Source organism: Danio rerio, chromosome 21, assembly GCF_049306965.1.
Source record: "Danio rerio strain Tuebingen ecotype United States chromosome 21, GRCz12tu, whole genome shotgun sequence".
Taxonomy (NCBI): domain Eukaryota; kingdom Metazoa; phylum Chordata; class Actinopteri; order Cypriniformes; family Danionidae; genus Danio; species Danio rerio.
In genome coordinates, this window is record NC_133196.1 from 11,230,080 (window position 1) to 11,251,642 (window position 21,563).

The 21,563-nt window shown below is 39.5% G+C and overlaps 1 protein-coding gene across 1 annotated transcript in view; it reads right to left on the reverse strand.

The window, feature by feature from the left end:
* The window catches only part of arhgap24 (Rho GTPase activating protein 24), a 224,546-nt gene that overhangs the window by 136,315 nt on the left and 66,668 nt on the right, over positions 1-21,563 (reverse strand). The window contains exon 3 of the mRNA XM_001338974.8: positions 8,449-8,536. Coding sequence (XP_001339010.2) covers positions 8,449-8,536 — 88 coding nt within the window. The remainder of the gene's footprint in view (positions 1-8,448; positions 8,537-21,563) is intronic.

Here is a 21,563-nt window from a genome sequence, read left to right on the forward strand (position 1 = left end):
CCTGCATCTTATATATATTATAGGTAGATACAGACTGGTACAGACTGATGTGACTGGAGTGGGGTGGGGGTGTTTTATTTATACATATATACGCCTTTTTTTTAGGTGAGGGAATGGAAGTTTTGAGTGAGTTCCCCCACTTTTTTCTGTGTGAGAAGTTATTCTCCACCTTGAACTTCAATAAGTCAAAGTACAGGTCTAGACTTAATGATGATCATCTTCAAGCCATACTGAGGGTCTCAACTGCTTCCGCTCTAAAGCCAAATGTGCTTCAGATTTGTGAGAAGAAGCGCTGTCAAGTCTCTGGCAGCAAGGAGTAGGCAAAAGATGCCATGTTCAGAAGAACTGTTCATAATCTTCACTCAATGTTTTATTAATGTTCAGGACACTTCATGTTCAGAAGAAATAATTAAAACTGTTAATAATGACATTTGAGGACTTTTTTTTTGTGAAATCCATTATGCGGCCCAGCCTCACCCAGACTTTGCCTCCTGCGGCCCCCAGGTAAATTGAGTTTGAGACCCCTGATATAAATGAACACATATATAAAATGATAGCTAATATATTTAAACATATTTGTATGCCATATTTTTAATTCCAACTAGATGTTAAAACTGCAATCAAAGTCTCCTTAAGGCAAGTCATTTCACTCGGCGGCCATCTTTGAAACACTTCAACAACAACTGTTGTTACGGTCCGTGGGAGTTTGTATTTTTGTGCCTTCTCCCTCTCTGTTTTTCATTGTCCCCCCTCGCTCTTGCTCTCCCTCTCCTTGTCTGTCATTTGCTCTTTGTCTTAACCTATCACCTTTTGTTCCTCTATTTTCTCTCTCCCAGTTACCTGCTGATTGGATCCTGAGTCTGTCACTCCTAATTTTGGCGTTTCCTCGCGGACCAACCGGGCTTCGTTCCGTGTTCTTTAAGTTTGACCGGGACGCCTTGTTTGACAGAGTTCTGTGTGTGTGTGTGTTGGATTGTGTTGTGTACGCTCGCTTCTGATTATGCTTTATGTTTTGTTCTGTGTTTCTGAATAATTATGCACAAATGAATATTAATTCAATATGGTCAGAGTTTATCATTCCTTTTTGGGGGAAGGACCCCTGATAAATAAGTGACTAAGCCGAAGGAAAATGAATGAATGTATTTTATTTTTATAAAAATGCCTAGGATGGCTTCCTTTAATTCAATTAAATTTCATTTACTGAGCCCTGTGAGCAGGTTATACTCTGTATGTCTATAGGGCTGTGTCTTAATTTATCTCTGTTTACTTGACACAGACCTTTTTTATTATTTCTCAGGGGATACATACAGTAAGAATTACCGTCTTTATCGCAATAAATACCTTAAAATATTTTGATATAGAGTGGTTTTAAGTCCATATTGCTCCTGTAATTCCCATTTATCTCAAACTCTCGCATAAGGGAACTCATTTGTAATGATTTCGGTGTCAGATGGAACGTGGCATTTACTGGCATGACTAATAAGAAGGCCGTGATGACAGGGTGAGCAGCCAATGATGTGTGTCAAATTAATCTACTCTGCAAAAAGGGCTCTATTCATATAAATGCCACAATGTCATCGTAGATAAAGGACCAGCGAGTCTCAGAGTGAAATTAAAAAACCTGAAAACTAACTTTTTGTCTTCTTCAAGGTCACAAGCCTGAAAACAAGGACACAGTGTGATCACCTGCATGTGTGTGTCTGTGTGTGTGTGTGTGTGTGTGTGTGTGTGTGTGTGTGTGTGTGTGTGTGTGTGTGTGTGTGTGTGTGTGTGTGTGTGTGTGTGTGTGTGTGTGTGTGTGAAAAATCTCAGTTATGTTATGCTGTGTTTAGACTGTTTTGACTAGAAAACACCGGCTGTGAATTAATGTTTGTGATTTGCAGTGATTTACTGATGCTTGGTAAAGCTACAAACTAAAACACAACCCAAAAGCCGTACACTGTTTCCAAACTTCCCGTGCACTTGAACTCCAACTGAAGTAATTATGGTTGTTGTATTCTGCCAGTTGAATCCTTTTCCACACTTTATAGTCTTATGTTTTTGATAAAGGCATATGTTCTTGCCTCATCTTTTCTATTTCATCAAAAATTATTACAATCATTTTAACTTTTATACATTCAGCCCTTTCAGTTGCAACCCAGTACTGGGAAAGCATTTGACTTTTGAAATGGCAAAATTGTGAGCAATATTTTGAGAGGTCTACTTGATGTACACTTGCATTTTAACCATTTTGATCTTGGGCACAGATGCAGGATGTGTATGAAACACCTGATATAGATCTACAGTGGTGTAAAAAGTGCCCCTTCCCTAGTAGCAAAGAATTCTGGCCCAGATTTGGCATAAAGCTGGCACAGCAGGCATTCATCCGGCACTGGCATACAGCATGTGGGCAAAACATGGCCCGGGTTTGGCAGAGGTGGCACCGTCTTTAAGGCAGCACACAAGATTTGGGCCAGATGAAAAATGTAGTATTTGGCCCAGATTTAAAAATTTGATAAGTGGGCCATGTGAGTTTGGCCAGTCTTGACCCACATTTAAAATACACTAAAATCATTTTTGAATAAAGAAAAAAAATTCTACCTATCAGGTCACTTTGAGAAAAAGCGTGCCCAGAGTGTGCCTAAAGCCATCACTCCATGGGTTTATCAATTTCATTGCAATCATGACACACCAACCTATCTGGCCCAGTTCAGGCCCAGTTTTGAGTTATTAACTTGGCTGAGACTTGGCCCAGATATGGTCTGTGTTTGGCCCTTGTCTGGAAGCCAAATTTGGTCCAGTCATGTACCGTAATTCACTGCGGCATGTGGGCCAAGCAAAACCTAATTGTGTGGGCCAGAGCTGGGCCAGAGAAATTTTGCTATGTGGGTTGTTTTCTCAAATGTCTTGGGGATCATCACGATACTTTCTGGCAAACAATTAAGATTAAGGTTTTCCCTTCCTGTTAAACTTTTTACAAATATATACAGGTGAGACACTATATTACCACAATGCAAAAAGGTAATTTAGGACCCCTCTCTTCCCTCCCAACAGATGCTGTTATAAGAAAGAAAAAAGTAAGCAAAGGATTTGTGTCTTATATGTATAGCAACTTTAATGACTTGTATGGGATGGAAGTGTCTTCTTCAAAATTTAAATAGGAGAAAGATTTGAAATGCATTTTTGGTCAAGATACTTGGGAACAAGTATCTGTAAAAGTAAAAGTCTGTAAAAGTGCCTTAACATTCTCATTTTATAGTAGACAGATTAATACAGTTTAATATTTTACACAGGGTATGTTATACACCTGAACGATTGCACAAGATAAGTGATTCATATTCAGAATGTTGTTTTAGATGTAAAATTAAGGTTGGTACATTATTTTATTTGTTTTGGACATGTTCCAAACTTAAAACCTATTGGAGAAATATAATAAAACTATTAGTAAAGTTGCTTATGTTAACCTTCCACCTGATCCAAGATTTATGTTACTGTGGGATGAATCAGTTCTGCTCAATCAAAGGAAAAATTTATGTTTAATTAAAATCGCAGCAAAGAAATGCATTGCTATACAATGGAAATCAGTACAACCACCAAGTCATATTGTATGCAGCTTAGAGAACTTTCTTCTTATTTTCATGAATAATGTTTAATCTTAAAAAAATAAATAAAAATATTCAATGTTTGAGAAGACTTGGGGTAAACTGATTGAATACATGAATAACTTGGATGTTACATTGACTGAAAATACAGATGGACAATAATGACTTCATTGCTTTAATCCTTTATTTGACATCATTGTTTGTTTACTTGTTTACTTCCTCTTACACATCAACTGGATGTCTCACAAGTATATCCATTTAAGTGTTCTGTCTTGTGAGGGTGGAAAAGGGGTGGAGGGTGATTAGAAAAGAAAGAATGGTTACATGTATACTGAAATGATTCTGTAAATTATTCATGTGAAGATAATATATATATATATATATATGTATATATATATATATATATATATATATATATATATATATATATATATATATATATATATATATATATATATATATATATATATATTCTGGCAAAACTTAGACAAGCCTTCTTTTTACCCAGCAGTAAATTGCGTTGTGGGATTCTGCCATGTAAACTATTTTGCCCAGTCTATTTCTTATAGTGGAGTCATGAACACTCACCCTAACTAAGGTCTGTAATAATTCTTTGAATGTTGTTGTAGGTTTTTTTTTTTTGACCTCTTGGGTGAGTTAACCTTAAAAATCATATACAATTCTGCAACCTGATTCAAACCTGTATCTTTCAAGACTTTTCTGACCTTTAATAATAAAAAAATACAGCTGAGGGTCAAAAGTCAGATCTTGGAGCATCAACACTTGTGTGTGGTACATATTAACAGAAGTTAGAAAGCAAGTTCTTTGGATGCTGATATGGGGTATTTTGTGACCTCTTGGGTGAGTTGTAGCTGCTCTCTTGAGGTAGCTTTTGAGGATCTTTCAGTCTACTTCACTTTCTCGGGCAGGTCCTATTTAAATTATAAATGGTTTCTTGATTGTGAACAGGTATGGCGGTAATAAGGCCAGAGTGTGGTTAGAGAAATTGAACTCAGGTGTGGGGGGACACTTTTTCACACTTCGCTGCAGTTTGAGATTTTGTTTTCCCTTTATAATAAAAACCTGGATTTAAAACAGGCACTATTTACTTATATTATCTTTGACTAAATATTTAAATTAGTATAAAAGTAATAAAACAAATGGTTTAATTAGTTTGATGATCTGAAACATTAAAGTGTGACTTAAAAAAAAACAGTATGGGGGCAAAAACTTTTTCACACCACCGCATGTATTTGTGTGTTTATTAGTGCAACTTTTGTTTGCTAAGAATGGTTTTTGTGGAATGCTCTTTTTCATTTGTCTTTTTAAATGAATTATGGATGTCATTTCTGTAATATCTCAATCTTGATATTGCTATGCAGGAAACAAATAAACCCAGAACCTTAAAAATTAACTCACTATGAAATTCCTGGCCTGACCATTGATGTCATATTCAACTGTGCAATCTGATTCAACTTTTAAGACTCTTTTGACCTTTAATAATTAAAAAAGGGTGAAAAGTCAAATCTAGAAGCGTCAAGATTAGTGTGTGGTACATATTAACAGCCGCTGGAAAGCAAAAGTGTGTGATTTATTTAGCTTTAGACTCAGGTGTGTATGTTAGCGTGTTCGTGGAAGTGAGTAGGAAGCAGCGCTGGGGTTCGCATCTGTCCTCAGTGATTCATCATCCGGCGCATGAGAGGGACATCTGTGTTTTATCTGAACACTTTCCAAACACAACCTCAGCTGAAGAGTGTGATCTGGAAATTGACTACAGCAGGTGGCGAATCCACCGCCATTCATCACTAAACTGCATCCGGGGAAGAAACAAACTACCTTGTTATTTGGATAAAGAAGGATTGTTCAGAGAACTCACACGTTGGTTTACATGACAAGAAGATTTATAAATAAACATTGTTTACAAGTGAAAAAGAAGCTTCCACAGAAGTGACAGCTGTGTCCGATTATTCGGAATAATATGTTGCATATACAAGTGTTTGAAAGCATCACATCTCAAGGTAGCTATGAAGGACACTATATTTTTGTACTTTTTTTCTGATTATATTTATTTTTGTTTCTTCTAGGTTGTTTCTCATTTTTTTAATTAAAAAAAACAGTTATAACTTACTGGAATAATGAAACTTAAAGGGCACCTATGATGTAAATCATCTTTTGTAGGCTGTTTCGACAGAACTGTGTGTAGGTACAGTGTGTCCACAGTCATTTGTAGTGATAAAAACACAATAATTTTAATTTCCTGACGTTATAAATAGGATCCGAATCCCTTCCATTTTGAGGCCCACGGCATACGCAGTGATTGACAGACGTGTCTTAACATGTCTCTTTAGTAATGCATATAATCATATACACAAACAGGATGTGCGCAAAGCAACTGGGATAAAAAGATCTGTTCAACTCTCACCTCAATGAGAGTGATCAGCTGCACCTCAAGGATGAGCTTTTCAAGTTTAGAACAATTTTAGAGCATGTTTGTAATCAATACAGTAATACATTAACAATCTCTGTGTAATTGATCACCACAGCTGCATAGTGTCAGTACAATTAAAAATGAGGATGCTTCAGTCCCGGTTGGTGGACTTAAATCAGGTTTATTTTGTACATTAACATAACGGCGGGCGAAGCAGTGGCGCAGTAGGTAATGCTGTCGCCTCAAAGCAAGAAGGTTGCTGGTTCCATCATCGGCTCAGTTGGCGTTTCTGTGTGAAGTTTGCATGTTCTCCAAGCATTCGCTTTGGTTTCCTCCGGGTGCTCCAGTTTCCCCCAGAGTCCAAAGACATGCGGTACTGGTGAATTAGGTAGGCTAAATTGTCCTTAGTGTAAGAGTGTATGTGTGAATGTTTCCCAAAGATGGGTTGTGGTTGGAAGGGCATCCGCTGCGTAAATACTTGCTGGATTAGTTGGTTGTTCATTCCGCTGTAGCGAGCCCAGATTAATAAAGGGACTAAGCCGACAAGAAAATGAATGAATGAATGAATGAATGAATGAATGAACATAATCGCATAACGGATGTCCATACAGCAGTAGATATTAATGTGTATCTTGTCACATTTGCTGTGCAAAAACAGTGAAATGTAAATGTGTGCATGCTCGTAACTTTATAACGACATTGTGTGTGACTCATCCTTGCAGAAAGGCTTGAATTAATTCCACAACAAATATATCAAATGACAGTTGGGGAAGTTCTTAATGTTGTAAGGGAGTACTGCTTCATTCTTGTGTGTCACTGTGCTGTATATCTATGTGAAAGGCAGAGATCAAAGCGATCTCTGTGGCTCTGATTCGCACGAACGGTGGGTGAGGAGCACTAGCTCATTTACATTAAAGGCACAGGCAACAAAAACAGCTACAGTGTCTTAACAGACCAAATTTCACAGATTTAAAAAGGTATAATAAATAATCTGATGGGTGTTTTGAGTTGAAACTTGACAGACACATTCTGGAGACTACAAAAGACGTATCTTAAATCTTGAAAAAGAGGTAAAAGAGGTGTCATTTAAACAGTTTAAATAGGGTCTTATTCATTTAAATCCTTCCTAAATTCCCATTTTTTCTATTTTGATTTCTTTTTAACTCAATTTTAATGGTTACATTAAAAACATTGTAATAGTTTTTTTCATCCAGAAACTTCTAAAACTGAGCAATTTATTAGAACTTAAACAAAATAAAACATATTATGACATGTTAGTTTTGGCTTAGTCCCTTTATTAATCCAGGATCGCCACAGCGGAATGAACCGCCAACTTGTCCAGCACACTTTTACGCAGCAGATACCCTTCCAGCCGCAACCCATCACTGGGAAACATCCACACACACACTCATACAATACGGACAATTTAGCCTACCCAAATCACCTGTACAGCATGTCTTTGGACTGTGGGGGAAACCGGAGCACCCGGAGGAAACCCATGCGAACACAGGGAGAACATGCAAACTCCACACAGAAACGCCAACAGAGCCTAGGATCGAACCAGCGACCCAGCAACCTTCTTGCTGTGAGGCGACAGCACTACCTACTGCGCCACTGCTTCGCCTATTTAACATTATAATATTTAACAAAATACTGTACAACAGAGGTTTACCATCAAAATGAGAACAAATAGTGAAATTTCTGCCTTGAAACTATGCACGAATAGGCTGATAGGTCAACTAATCTGCTCCTGCGTCATTAACTACATGGGGGATTGGTTGCTGTCACCTCGCCAGCCAATGAGCTTGCTCATTATACGCTGTTGTACGGCATATTTTCTGAAACCCTCCTCCACCCCAGCTCCACCTGTGTTTAGATCTGCTACGGGGGTTACATATATATTATGTTTGCAGCAGCAGCATGTTATTTACTCAGAGGGCATGTCTGTGTATATACTGGCAGTAGGAGGCCTCGGTACTTGTTCTGCCATAGTAATCAAAGCAGCAGCAGCAGCAGCGCAGCAGATTTATACCGCCAAGTCCTAATACATCAACATTGCCATATACACATTCATTACCATACTAAATCCTGAGTGTTGATGACAGAAAAAAGCTTGTGTGGTATTTCCTTTGAAAAAAAGCTTTAAATAACATTACTATTTTGAGAAGTACAGTCATGCATTTGATTTATTTATCCAAAATTTGAAAAATGACTTCAGACTTATGTCTGGGTTATGTGTTTTATGCATCATGGTCATGTTAGTGCCCTGGAAAGCAAACAAAACTCAGCTGTGTTTGTAACATCAATCTGTTCTCATTATCTGTGATGAATGTCTTTGAAGAGTCTCCTCTGCGATTGAGGTCACTGCAGACCCATCATGAAAGCCAAAGGGTGCTCGTATTGCAAAAACAGACATGGTTAAAAAAGGTTTCTCCTTACCTGGGATGACTTCAAAAAGGAACTTTCCACCTTCCTCTCCATTGCTGGGATGTTCAGTGACTCTGTTGCCAGGTAGGAAAATGGTGCCCTAGAGGAACCGAAAAAGCCAAAGGAAAATAGTAAGACCAAAACTGCAGAGGAAAGCAAGATGCATGAGAAAAATAAATCACTGTATATATGGAAAAAAATCACTGGAAAAATAGGATTGTTGCTGGAAAAAATATGTGAAAATCCCTTTTGTTAGGCTTTACATATTTCACACACACTCACACAGGGGTGGACTTAGTGATTTGGGGGTCCTACGCAATTCCATGTATAGGGCCCTAGCACTGAAACTCAAAACATTCTCTCTTTTCTTTGAAGACTAGTTTTTTCTTTTTTGTAAATAAGCTGTATGTTAAAATATATTTAAAGAGGAATCATTAATTAATGTAATTAAATTAAATTAATGTCAAATTAAATGCAAATTTAAATTCACAAATAAAAACAAATTATTCATATATTCATTCATTCATTCATTCATTTTCCTTTGGCTTAGTCCCTTTATTTCTCAGCAGTCTCAACAGCGGAATGAACTGCCAACTTATCCAGCATATGTTTTACACAATGGACGCCCTTCCAGCAGCAACCCAGTACTGGGAAACATCCATACACACTCATTCACACACATACACTACGGCCAACTTAGTTTACCTCTAGCGTATGTCTTTGAACTGTGGGGGAAACCGGAGCACCCGAAGGAAACCCACGCCATCACGGGGAGAACATGCAAACTCCACACAGAAATGCCAACTGACTCAGCCGGGACTCGAACCAGCGACCTTCTTGCTGTGAAGCGACAGTGCTAAACACTGAGCCACCACGTCGCCCACATACTAACTATGTACAGTTAATTAACCATTTTTCATCATTCATTGGTTTTCTTTTCGGCTTAGTCCCTTTATTAATCTGGCAATGCCACAGTGAAATGACCGCCATTTATCCAGCATATGTTTTATGCATAAACTATGTACAGACTATTAGCAATTTTTGTTACTACATTTAATTAATAATAAAAAAAACAAGCAATTTTTAATCAGTCAAACTAATTTTGTCACCATTTTTCATATTGACTGAATAATTGCTGATACTAAAACCAGCCTGATCTCACAAAGAAACGGAACTATTTTATGTTTTGTTCAGTTTAGTGGCTAATTCGTATGAATTCATACAGTCATACGAACATGTACAATTTTAAAAAGGAGGTGTGGCACCCAACTTCGCCCCTAAACCCAATTTAAAAAGTCATTGGAGGATAAGCAAATTGTACAAATGTGATTGTACAAATTCATATGAATATGAATTGCAGTCTTTTAAATGTGACATTACTGTTTATTAATGTCATTTAACCTACCAGTTTTACCTTATCTTTTAAAGATATATTATATGTACTGTAAAGTGAAAAACATCTCTACCGTATTTTTAACAGTGGATTCTGGCAACCACAGCTGCCAGTTTTTTACTGTAAATTTGACAGTTTTCTTAATTATACCATAAGCTGTAAAACATATCTAGCTTATTTTTAAAGGTCGATTCTGGCAACCACCACTTACAGTTCTTTTTACTGTGAATTTTACAGTTCTCTTAATTATACCGTAAACTGAAAAACATCTCTACCGTATTTTTAACAGTGGATTCTGGCAACCACAGCAGCTAGGTTTTTTACTGTGAATTTAACAGTTCTCTCAATTATATCGTAAACTGAAAAACATCTCTACCGTATTTTTAACAGTGGATTCTGGCAACCACAGCAGCCAGTTTTTTTTACTGGGAATTTTACAGTTCTCTTAATTATACCGTAAACTGAAAAACATCTCTACCGTATTTTTAACAGTGGATTCTGGCAACCACAGCAGCTAGGTTTTTTACTGTGAATTTAACAGTTCTCTCAATTATATCGTAAACTGAAAAACATCTCTACCGTATTTTTAACAGTGGATTCTGGCAACCACAGCAGCCAGTTTTTTTTACTGGGAATTTTACAGTTCTCTTAATTATACCGTAAACTGAAAAACATCTCTACCGTATTTTTAACAGTGGATTCTGGCAACCACAGCTGCCAGTTTTTTACTGTGAATTTTACAGTTCTCTTAATTATACCGTAAACTGAAAAACATCTCTACCGTATTTTTAACAGTAGATTTTTTTCAACCACAGCTTACAGTTTTTCCCATAAATTTTATGGTTATTGCTTTCATAAACTAAAAAAAATTCTACTGTATTTTTTACGGTTAATTTCTGTCAAACACAGCTGCAGTTTTTTACAATAAAATTTACAGGAATTTTTTTTTTCAGTGTGAAATCGTGTTGACAAAAACTGTACCATACTGACATTAAATAATGTTTTCTGTATGATTTGCCATATGCTTTTTTCATCACTTGACAACTGTTTGCATAATAAAATGAAGTCGATCTTCCAGTGCAAAAGGCTACGAAATTTGCCTGTTGGAAACATCTCATCATCTGGGTGTTAGTTTGTAGCAAAGGAAAAATGGCAGTTCAGGGGTTACAGATGGATCCCTCGAGGCTCGGTATGACAGAAAGCAGGCGGCATAAGATTGGACAAACCTCTTGTTATTATATAGAAAGGAGATCTCGAGCAGCAGTGCGACTGCAGTGGGATTATAGATCAGTGTTTGACATGCTGGATCAACTGCTGCTTTAAATAGAGCCAATATCAGGACCATGTTACCACCACCAGTGGATTAGTAAAGCTGACTGATCTCCCCCAGTGCTCTCATCTGTCTGGCTCTTTCTCCTGCTGGCATCTCGCCCTCCTCTATCGATGTGTTGTTCCGTATCAGTTTGTCTTTTTCTGTTTGTCATTTTCTTTCATATTGCCTTACTAATAAAACAACATTACAGCCTGCAATATGTATAACGTATAGAGAAGACACAGTTTCTTTTCCTTCGCAATATTTCAGCTACTTTATTTCTCAATATGTGCAGTGTATGAACAGGCCAAAGATGTATGTCTAGAACACAGGTGTCAACTCCAGTTCCTGGAGGGTCGCAGCTCTGCACAGTTTAGCTTTACCTTTAATTTAAATTAAACTAAATAAAAAAAATTTAATAAAAATTAAACTGATCACACTAATTAAGTCCTGTTTGAAACCTGCAGGGAAGTGTGTTTAATTAGGGTTGGAACTAAACTGAGCGGGGCTGCAGCCCTCCATGAAATGGATTTGACATCCATAGCCTAGAATGTGAATGTATATCTAGAAAAAAAAAAAAAAAATCAGCAATATATAATGACTAATTTGCTTTCTGTCACATAACCAGCAATCTATTCCTGAAAGATTGCTGGCATACTACACATGTCATTCAGGAACTACATATCCCAGCATGCCTTTGCACAAACCAGTCACCATTAATCACACACAGCTGAATATCATCATCAATTGTTTGGACTATTTATACACATGGCACACACCAGTCAGTGAGGATGTTTGTCAGTACCTGTATGGTTTCAGTGAGTGTCGTCCTGTTTATAGTTTTTCTAGTTATGTTTTGATGATTGTTTTGTAACTTTTTGTACTTTGATCATCGCTTTGTTTTTGCATTTTTCGATGCCCTTCATGAAACCTGAGTTCTGGTTTTTTGACCTCCTTTGTTTTTGCCTGCATGAATAATCTTTATCATTAAATATTGCAATTGGATCCAACCTCCTGACTTCGCTCCCTTGACTCCCGGTGACACTTTCAATGTAACAATAGTTTATATATAAGAGTTATGTGATGACATGATAAAAGTCTCCAGGATCACAGTTCAGCTTTACACAGTTCAACTAAACCTTTATACTTGTCCATTATCCCTCATTTGTCAACAATACATTTCTATGTTCTTAACATATAACAGTTTTGTACAACCGCATATACTTTGTATGTAGTTTAACAAGTACAGGTCAGAATAAATATGCTTTATCATTTTTATATAAATATATATGATATGCTGTGTGACATATAGTTTTATTTAGATATATAGATTTATATATTTATAATTAGATATATAGATTTATTTAGATTTTTTTATTGTCAAATGTGCAAATCATCTCAGACTGGTTTTTTGAACATGACAAAGTGTTCGCTGTAATCAAATGGCTTCCACAGTCAACAGATCTCAATCCAATAGAGCACCTTTTGGATGTGGTGGAACGGGAGACTCGCATCATGGGCAGCCAACAAATCTGCAGCAACTGTGTGATGCTATCATGTCAATATGGACCAAAATCATTTTCCAGTACCTTGCTGAATCTATGCCACAAAGGATTAAGGCAGTTCTGAAGGCAAAAGTGGGTCCAACCCAGTACCAGTAAGGTGTACCTAATAAAGTGGCCTCTAGAATATTATGTGTATTAGTTTACAAAATCTAACTAATATATATATATATATATATATATATATATATATATATATATATATATATATATATATATATATATATATATATATATATATATAATAGGTGAGCATAGATTTATTTTTTTAATCTAGATTAATCTCACTGTAATCTTGGAATTAATCTGGATTAATCCAGATTAAAATGGCTCATTTGAATTTTGCTGAAGGCATTCAAATTATGTTTGCTGCCCAAATAATGACTAAAAGAAAATCTTTGAAAACGCGTTTCTCAGGCCAGGTGGCGCATTAGACCAGGGGCTCATCTCCTGTTTCCAAAATGCATCCCAAACTGCTTGAGAAACTGTTCTACTGTGATAATTGGTGATGAAAATAAATGATGTTCAATAAGATGTACTTGTGTTTACTAACTGTTTATTCAGTTAAACATCAAAGTTGAACTGTAGGCCTACATAAACTCCAAACAGAGATTTTTGATTACCTTAATCCGACTAAAGTCAGAACTGAACTAAACAGAAATGGAATTAAGACATATGGAGTATGCATATATTACTGGCATTATTGAAGTAAACACTGCAAAATCCACATAAAAGACCACAGTAAAAGACCACAAACACACAAATCGCGAAAGGCAGAAGTTTTTTCTTTCCATTTGCTGTGCGTTACTAAATTCCATAACACTTTCACCAGTATATATATATATATATATATATATATATATATATATATATATATATATATATATATATATATATATTAGATTTTAGATTTTATGAACTAATAAACACACATAATATTCCAAATTTAAAATTTACCAAGTGCATAATTGTATATTACACATAATTTCAATAATTTAATATTTAAATAAATGCTATTCCTACAAATGAATTTATAACAGATTTCACTAAGTTAAACAAATTGAACATTAACAAAAAAAAAACACTTTTAACATCAACAATAAAAATAACATCAAACCAGCACAATTTTTTTCTTTCAGTTTATTTTAACAAAGCATTTAATAATTTTTTTTGTCATATTTTCATTTATAGTTTCATATTTTTACAAGCAAACTGTCAGGGTTCTGCCACTTTGGTCTTGTAAATTCTTGTTTTGGTGGCAGAGCTCTGACACTACTCAATGTCTGGTCCTGTTTCTGTCTCTGTGCGCGCGCGCCGTCGTGGGTGTACGCAGAGTGTGCGCGCTGGCACATGATGTGGCCGCGCACGCTCTGCGTCCCTCAGACGCGCGCGCTCTTGTACTAGTGTTTGTGTTTGTTCTGTCAGCAGCGCGCTGCTTTATTCTCGGCGCCTCCGTCTAGTTGGTTTCAGTTTTGGTTGGCGCTGAGATGAAGCATGCGCGTTGCTTATGTGTGAGCGCACGGTAAGGTGTTTATCTATCGTGTGCTCGTGTCTTGCGTCTTTTGTCAAAGCACGTGGCTCGGTGTTTACATTGTGGTCACGTGCTTTTGTCGTGTGCTTCAGTGTTGTGTTATGTGAGCGCATGGCTTGTATTGTCTCTCTGTGTCATGCGCTCTCCCGTCTATTGTCTAGTCCCACCCTCCTTGTCAACCCATTATTAGTTAATTGTGTTCACCTGTGTGTCAATTTACTTTTTGCTTTATAATCCCCCTCATGTTTTCAGTCCTTTGTCAGTTCGTCGTCGATAGTTTCCTGTCTTGTGTCCAGCCCTGTCTTGTCCTGCCGGTCCAGTAAAGTTTGTTTGTTCGTTTATTTGTTTTATTAGAGTTTTCCCCCTCGGGGTTGTTTGTTTTGCCTTTTTGTTTTCATTTTATAATTAATAAAGACCCAATATTGCTGCACCTGAGTCCTCGCTCCTTTTTCCCCTCACCGAACGTGACAGTACGAACTGACCAAAACAGAGGACTCAGCAGAAAATGGGTATCTTCCTTTTCCCATCTCCCACTTCTCGTCCCTCTGCATGCCAGCAGAAGGAGCGTTTAGGCAGACTCCTTTCACTCCATCAAGGGGTATCTACAGTGAAGGAGTTTGCATACCAGTTCATCTACGCAGCAGAGGGGCTTGAATCTACAAACACTGCACTGAAGGAGGCGTTCAACGCTGGACTCAACAGCCCCCTTCAGGCCTGGGAGATGGGAATGCTGGGGATATTGACATTCTGGCAGTTTGTGAGCTATGTCTACCACAGCCAGGGAAATGGTGGCCTGCCTCCACTTGGTCCACCGCCCCTCCCACTTACAGACTGCCAAATCCCCAGTCCTCCGATGACCCACCAACGGAGACGGAGGAGGAAGAACGGGTCAGCCTCACCTGTCGCCCACCCAGAGATGACTGAACCTGCTGCAGCCCTTTCAGTTACCATCCTGGCTGCAGCATCACTTACTGAGGCACCCGCATCAGACACTGCACCAGTCCTGCAGGCAGTGGAGTACACTGCAGTGTCTGAAGAGGTGGCCAGCTTCCTGCCACCCAGACCAAGGAAGCGTCGGAGGAGAAAGGGCTCCTCCACCACAACGGCTCCAGCCCCAGAGCACCCTCCAGTGTCGGCTCCAGCCCCAGAGCGCCCTCCAGTGTCGGCTCCAGCCCCAGAGCGCCCTCCAGTGTCGGCTCCAGCCCCAGAGCGCCCTCCAGTGTCGGCTCCAGCCCCAGAGCGCCCTCCAGTGTCGGCTCCAGCCCCAGAGCGCCCTCCAGTGTCGGCTCCAGCCCCAGAGCGCCCTCCAGTGTCGGCTCCAGCCCCAGAGCGCCCTCCAGTGTCGGCTCCAGCCCCAGAGCGCCCTCCAGTGTCGGCTCCAGCCCCAGAGCGCCCTCCAGTGTCGGCTCCAGCCCCAGAGCGCCCTCCAGTGTCGGCTCCAGCCCCAGAGCGCCGCTCAGTGCCAGTCCCAGTCCGGCTCCTTGCCCTGCCGGCGCCACCCAGACGTCTCGCCCTGCCGGCCCCAGCCCGGTTCCTTGCCCTGCCGGCACCACCCAGACGTCTCGCCCTGCCGGCCCCAGCCCGGCTCCTTGCTCTGCTGGCATCAACCAGACGTCTAGCCCTGCCGGCACCAGCCCGGCTCCTTGCCCTGCCGACACCACCCAGACGCCTTGCCCAGCCGGCGCCTCCCAGACGCCTTGCCCAGCCGGCGCCTCCCAGACGCCTTGCCCTGCCGGCGCCACCCAGACGCCTTGCCCAGCCGGCCCCAGCCCGGCTCCTTGCCCTGCCGGCGCCACCCAGACGTCTCGCCCAGCCGGCCCCAGCCCGGCTCCTTGCTCTGCCGGCGCCACCCAGACGTCTCGCTCTGCCGGCGCCACCCAGACGTCTCGCCCTGCCGGCGCCACCCAGACGTCTCGCCCTGCCGGCGCCACTCAGACGTCTCGCCCAGCTAGCCCCAGCTCGGCGCCCTGCCCTGCTGGCCCCACCCAGACGTCTCGTCCTGCCGGTCCCAGCCCGGCGCCTTGCCCTGCCGGCTCCCCTCTGGTCTCCTGCCCTGCCGGCTCCCCTCTGGTCTCCTGCCCTGCCGGCTCCCCTCTGGTCTCCAGCCCAGCCGGCTCCCCACAGGCCTCCAGCCCAGCCGGCTCCCCACAGGCCTCCAGCCCAGCCGGCTCCCCACAGGCCTCCAGCCCAGCCGGCTCCCCACAGGCCTCCAGCCCAGCCGGCTCCCCACCGACCTCCTGCCTCGTCTCCCCTGATAGACTCTCCCTGGGTCGTCCCTCCTGCTCCTCCCTGGTGTTCCCTCCCTGCACCCTGGACGGACCCTCCGGCTCCACCCTGGCTCCCTGCCGGGGCCCCCGACCCACTGAATCCACCCTGGACTGTCCCTCCTGATCCTCCCTGGTCTTGCCCTCCCATCCCTCCCTTGTTTGTCTTGTTGGGTCTGGCTTGGCTTCCCTCCCTCCCTTCATGTCGTCTTGCCTGTTCACCTCCCTGTCTTGTGTCTGTTGATGTTGCCTGTTTTGTTGTCTTGTAGTGTTTCTTGTCTGTCTTGTACCTTGTTGGATGTTCCCTTTAGGGACGCCAGGTGGCGTCCCTTTTGGGGGGGGCTAGTGTCAGGGTTCTGCCACTTTGGTCTTGTAAATTCTTGTTTTGGTGGCAGAGCTCTGACACTACTCAATGTCTGGTCCTGTTTCTGTCTCTGTGCGCGCGCGCCGTCGTGGGTGTACGCAGAGTGTGCGTGCTGGCACATGATGTGGCCGCGCACGCTCTGCGTCCCTCAGACGCGCGCGCTCTTGTACTAGTGTTTGTGTTTGTTCTGTCAGCAGCGCGCTGCTTTATTCTCGGCGCCTCCGTCTAGTTGGTTTCAGTTTTGGTTGGCGCTGAGATGAAGCATGCGCGTTGCTTATGTGTGAGCGCACGGTAAGGTGTTTATCTATCGTGTGCTCGTGTCTTGCGTCTTTTGTCAAAGCACGTGGCTCGGTGTTTACATTGTGGTCACGTGCTTTTGTCGTGTGCTTCAGTGTTGTGTTATGTGAGCGCATGACTTGTATTGTCTCTCTGTGTCATGCGCTCTCCCGTCTATTGTCTAGTCCCACCCTCCTTGTCAACCCATTATTAGTTAATTGTGTTCACCTGTGTGTCAATTTACTTTTTGCTTTATAATCCCCCTCATGTTTTCAGTCCTTTGTCAGTTCGTCGTCGATAGTTTCCTGTCTTGTGTCCAGCCCTGTCTTGTCCTGCCGGTCCAGTAAAGTTTGTTTGTTCGTTTATTTGTTTTATTAGAGTTTTCCCCCTCGGGGTTGTTTGTTTTGCCTTTTTGTTTTCATTTTATAATTAATAAAGACCCAATATTGCTGCACCTGAGTCCTCGCTCCTTTTTCCCCTCACCGAACGTGACACAAACAAATATTTGCACATTGGAATGATTTCTAAAGGATGATGATGCTGACAATTCAGCTTCTCCTCACAAGATTAAATTACATTTTAAGATATTTAACTCTTTTAAAAATGCAATATTTTTTATAAAATATTTTACTTTATCCTTGATTAAATAAATCTAGCCTATAAATGACCATAAGAGACAAAAATAAAATCTTAATATGTATATATCTTAAGATTTTTTGACACCTAAATCTGCACAGCTTGAAGGTGTTTTCCCACTATTTTTTCATAGGGCGTTATTTAATCTGGATATTCAAATCAGAATCACGACACACATGACTGACAGTCACACATGGTCAAACTGCATAACACAAACCATTAAAACACCACACGTGCTGAGCGATGCTTCATACACATCTTCATAGCAGCGTCACAGTACACTGAAGTTATTTACAGTATGTTTGGGAACAACTGTAGTCTAAACCAGTCACCTTTTAGGAGAGTGTTTCATATCTGCACTACTTAAAGAGGCACGAGAAAGAAAGAAAACACAGCTCGGTTACATCCTTATCAAATATCAGTGCATATGTTTGGTATCCAGTATCTCGACGTGCCTGGAAACATGCATGGAGAACATTTAGGAGGATGCAGAGATTAGGATACTTAACATAGAAGCTGCTGCGTTATTCACATCTCTGCCACAGAGCTTGAGTTACATGATGTTATCAGAACAAACATAACTTGTACATCTCTGAGAAATATGTGAGGGATAGTGGTGAAAAATGTGTCGCCGTGATGCTAAGATGTTGCAATGCCGTTGCGACGTGGTTTCTAAGCTGTTATTATGCCAGTATATTAATTAAATTCATTCATTCACTTTTTCACACTACTGTATACACATTTAAAAATATATATTAAAAATAAATCTTAAATAAAACATGTGTTACTTGTACTTGTGTGAAGTATATAAAAACACTTTATAAGGAATTATGTCAACATAAAATGCAAATAAAAAAATATTAACAGGTATGATAAACAAACAAGATGAACAATAAAAAGAATAAAAATGCAAAAGCAAAAGAAAAAGGTTTTTTTAATTATAAAAAATTTTATTCTAAAATTAAAATATTATCATGATCACATTTATAAAAACAAACAAACAAATAAATAAATAAATAAACAGACAAATAAATAAATAGACAAATAAATAAATAAATACATAGACAAATAAATGAATAAATATACAAATAAATAAATGAATTAATAGACAAATAATTAAATAAATAGGCAAATTAATAAACAAACAAATAAATACACAAATAAATAAATACACAAATAATTTAATCAATCAATTAAAATATATAGACAAATAAATAAATAAATAGACAAAAACATAAACAAATAAATAAATACATAGACAAATAAATAAATAAATAAATACATAGACAAATAAATAAATAGACAAATAAATAAATAAATAAATAGACAAACAAATAAATAAATTGAAAAATAAATAAATAGTCAAATAAACAAATAAATAGACAAATAAATAAACAAATGAATAAATAGACAATCAAATAAATAAATAGACAAATGATTAAATAGTCAAATAAGTAAATTGACAAATAAATTAATTAATAGGCAAATAAATGAATAAATACACAAATAAATACATAAATAAATTACTAGACAAATAAATAAATAGACAAAAAAATAAATAGACGAATGAGTGAGCAAATAAACAAACAATGAATTAATTGATTTACTTTAAGCAGGTCTGTGAGTTTTTGGGTTTTGCACAGAAAAAGTAATCCAGAAATGTTACAAGCCAGTTGTGGTTTTCTAGACTGGAGTCTTTAAGCCATTAGGACAGGTTTACTATGATATTAGACTGAGTAAAGAAGTCCTTATAAAAATACTTGCAGGGCTCGTACAAGCATGTAAAGAGCTGCCCATCATGATAAAAAGATCCTCATGAAAGGTGAAAAGAGTAAAAAGCAGCCACATATGACCATCATTACCCAATGACCTCTTCCCCTCGGGCCTTTAAACTCTCTCTCGACTCGCCTCTTTTAAAACATCATAAACTTTACGAGATCTGCTGACTGAACTCAATCTTCTGAGGCAGCAGTAACTCTACCTGCTGCCTTCATGAAGAGCGTGCACACAAATTTCAGCCCACACTAAGGATCGCCAGGCGTTTGATGTGGGCAGCACTTCCTGTTTGAGATGCAGAGTCACTAAAGACACAGGCCTTTCAATTAGAGGCTTTTTGTTTCCCCTTAGAGGCCCTCCATGTGGATAAAATGGGACAAAATTAAAGTCCATTCTATTGCTTATTCTATGTTAGGAAACTTGAATTAATTTGTTGCTTTGGTAAACAACAACATTCAAGCTACTTTATATACAGCGGGCAAAATAAATATTGAACATGTCAACATTTTTCTTATATACGTTCAAAACAGACGCATCAAGTGTGAGTTATTTACACGTTAAGTCAATGCATAAACGTGGTCAGACATCCTGCGGCACTATTTGTGCAAATGAGGTGACGTTAACGATGTGAATCGAGTGAATGACATGGCGCAAATTGGGCGTTTGACGTGCTTAACGCATGACTAAAGCAAATCGCTTGAATTGAAAACAATATGAACTTTTTCGGACATTCGCGCCACATTAACCAGGACAAAATCAGCTTAATCAGGTGTTTGCCCTAATAGGGGTGTAATTAATATAAACGGTCACGCTTGAATTTGTAAACATAAAGGAAGTCACGCAGTTGAACGTTTCACTTTGGTTTCAATCATGTACCTGCTTTTGTCCCAGAGATGGACCAAATAACTAACAAAACCAAAATAGCTACCATCCAAGGGCAGAATTCAATTCAATTCAATTCATGTTTATTTCTGTAGTGCTTTTACAAAGTAGATTATGTCAAAGCATCTTCACATAGAAGTTCTAGTAAATTTCAACTGTGTCAGTTCAGTTTTCAGAGTTGAAGTTCAGTTCAGTTCAGTTCAGTTCAGTTCAGTTCAGTTCAGTTCAGTTCAGTGTGGTTTAATTTTCACTGCTGAAAGCCCAAACACTGAAGAGAAAATTCATCAATGTGCAGCTCCACAAGTCCCAAACCAACCAAGCCAGTGGCGAGGAACAGACTTCACCAATTGACAAAAGTGAAGGAAAAAACCTTGAGAGAAACCAAGCTCAGCTGGGCACGACCATTTCTCCTCTGACCAAACTTCCAGTGCGGAGCTGCAGTCTAGGTGCCAGAAGCACTAACCGCAGCTAAAAACAGCTTTGTTTACACATTTGATTACATGACAAATGCTGATGAAATGAAGGAACACTTTCGCATGTTGAGATGTTGTCTGAAGTAGGATTTACATAAACTGCACAGATGTGAATTCGTCTGATTGGTTTGTTCGATTGAGTTTGAATTGTGAACGCTCTGACGTTAACGTCTACTCTAAGCAATCAGATGAAATGACACAGAGCAGCATTCCGGGAAATTAGCGGTAATGTTACAACTTCTTTTCCGGAAAATTGGCAGAACAAATTTACCGATATTTTTAAAAAGGGGCTGCTCACACATGATCACCTTTTTGGAAAATTACCGGTAATTTTGCCACGACTCTGGTAGCGTATTTGAGATTGTGAACGATGTACACATTGTCCTCTAGTGGAATTGTGAAACAAAAACTACAAGAAACTAAATATTAGGGTACATATTTCTTGGTTCTCAAAAATGTACCCCTGGGCACATATTTCCAACAAGCCTGGATTGTTACTTAAAGTTTACTTACACAACTTTTGACAACTGCCCCTGTTTTGTGCATGCACCACGTTTATACATGACACCCCTGATCTCTAGTGTTCCCTTAGTCATTGCTTTGGGTCAGTAGTTAATTTCCTAGCAATGTGTTTGACCTCACTGACCTCTAAAATCCT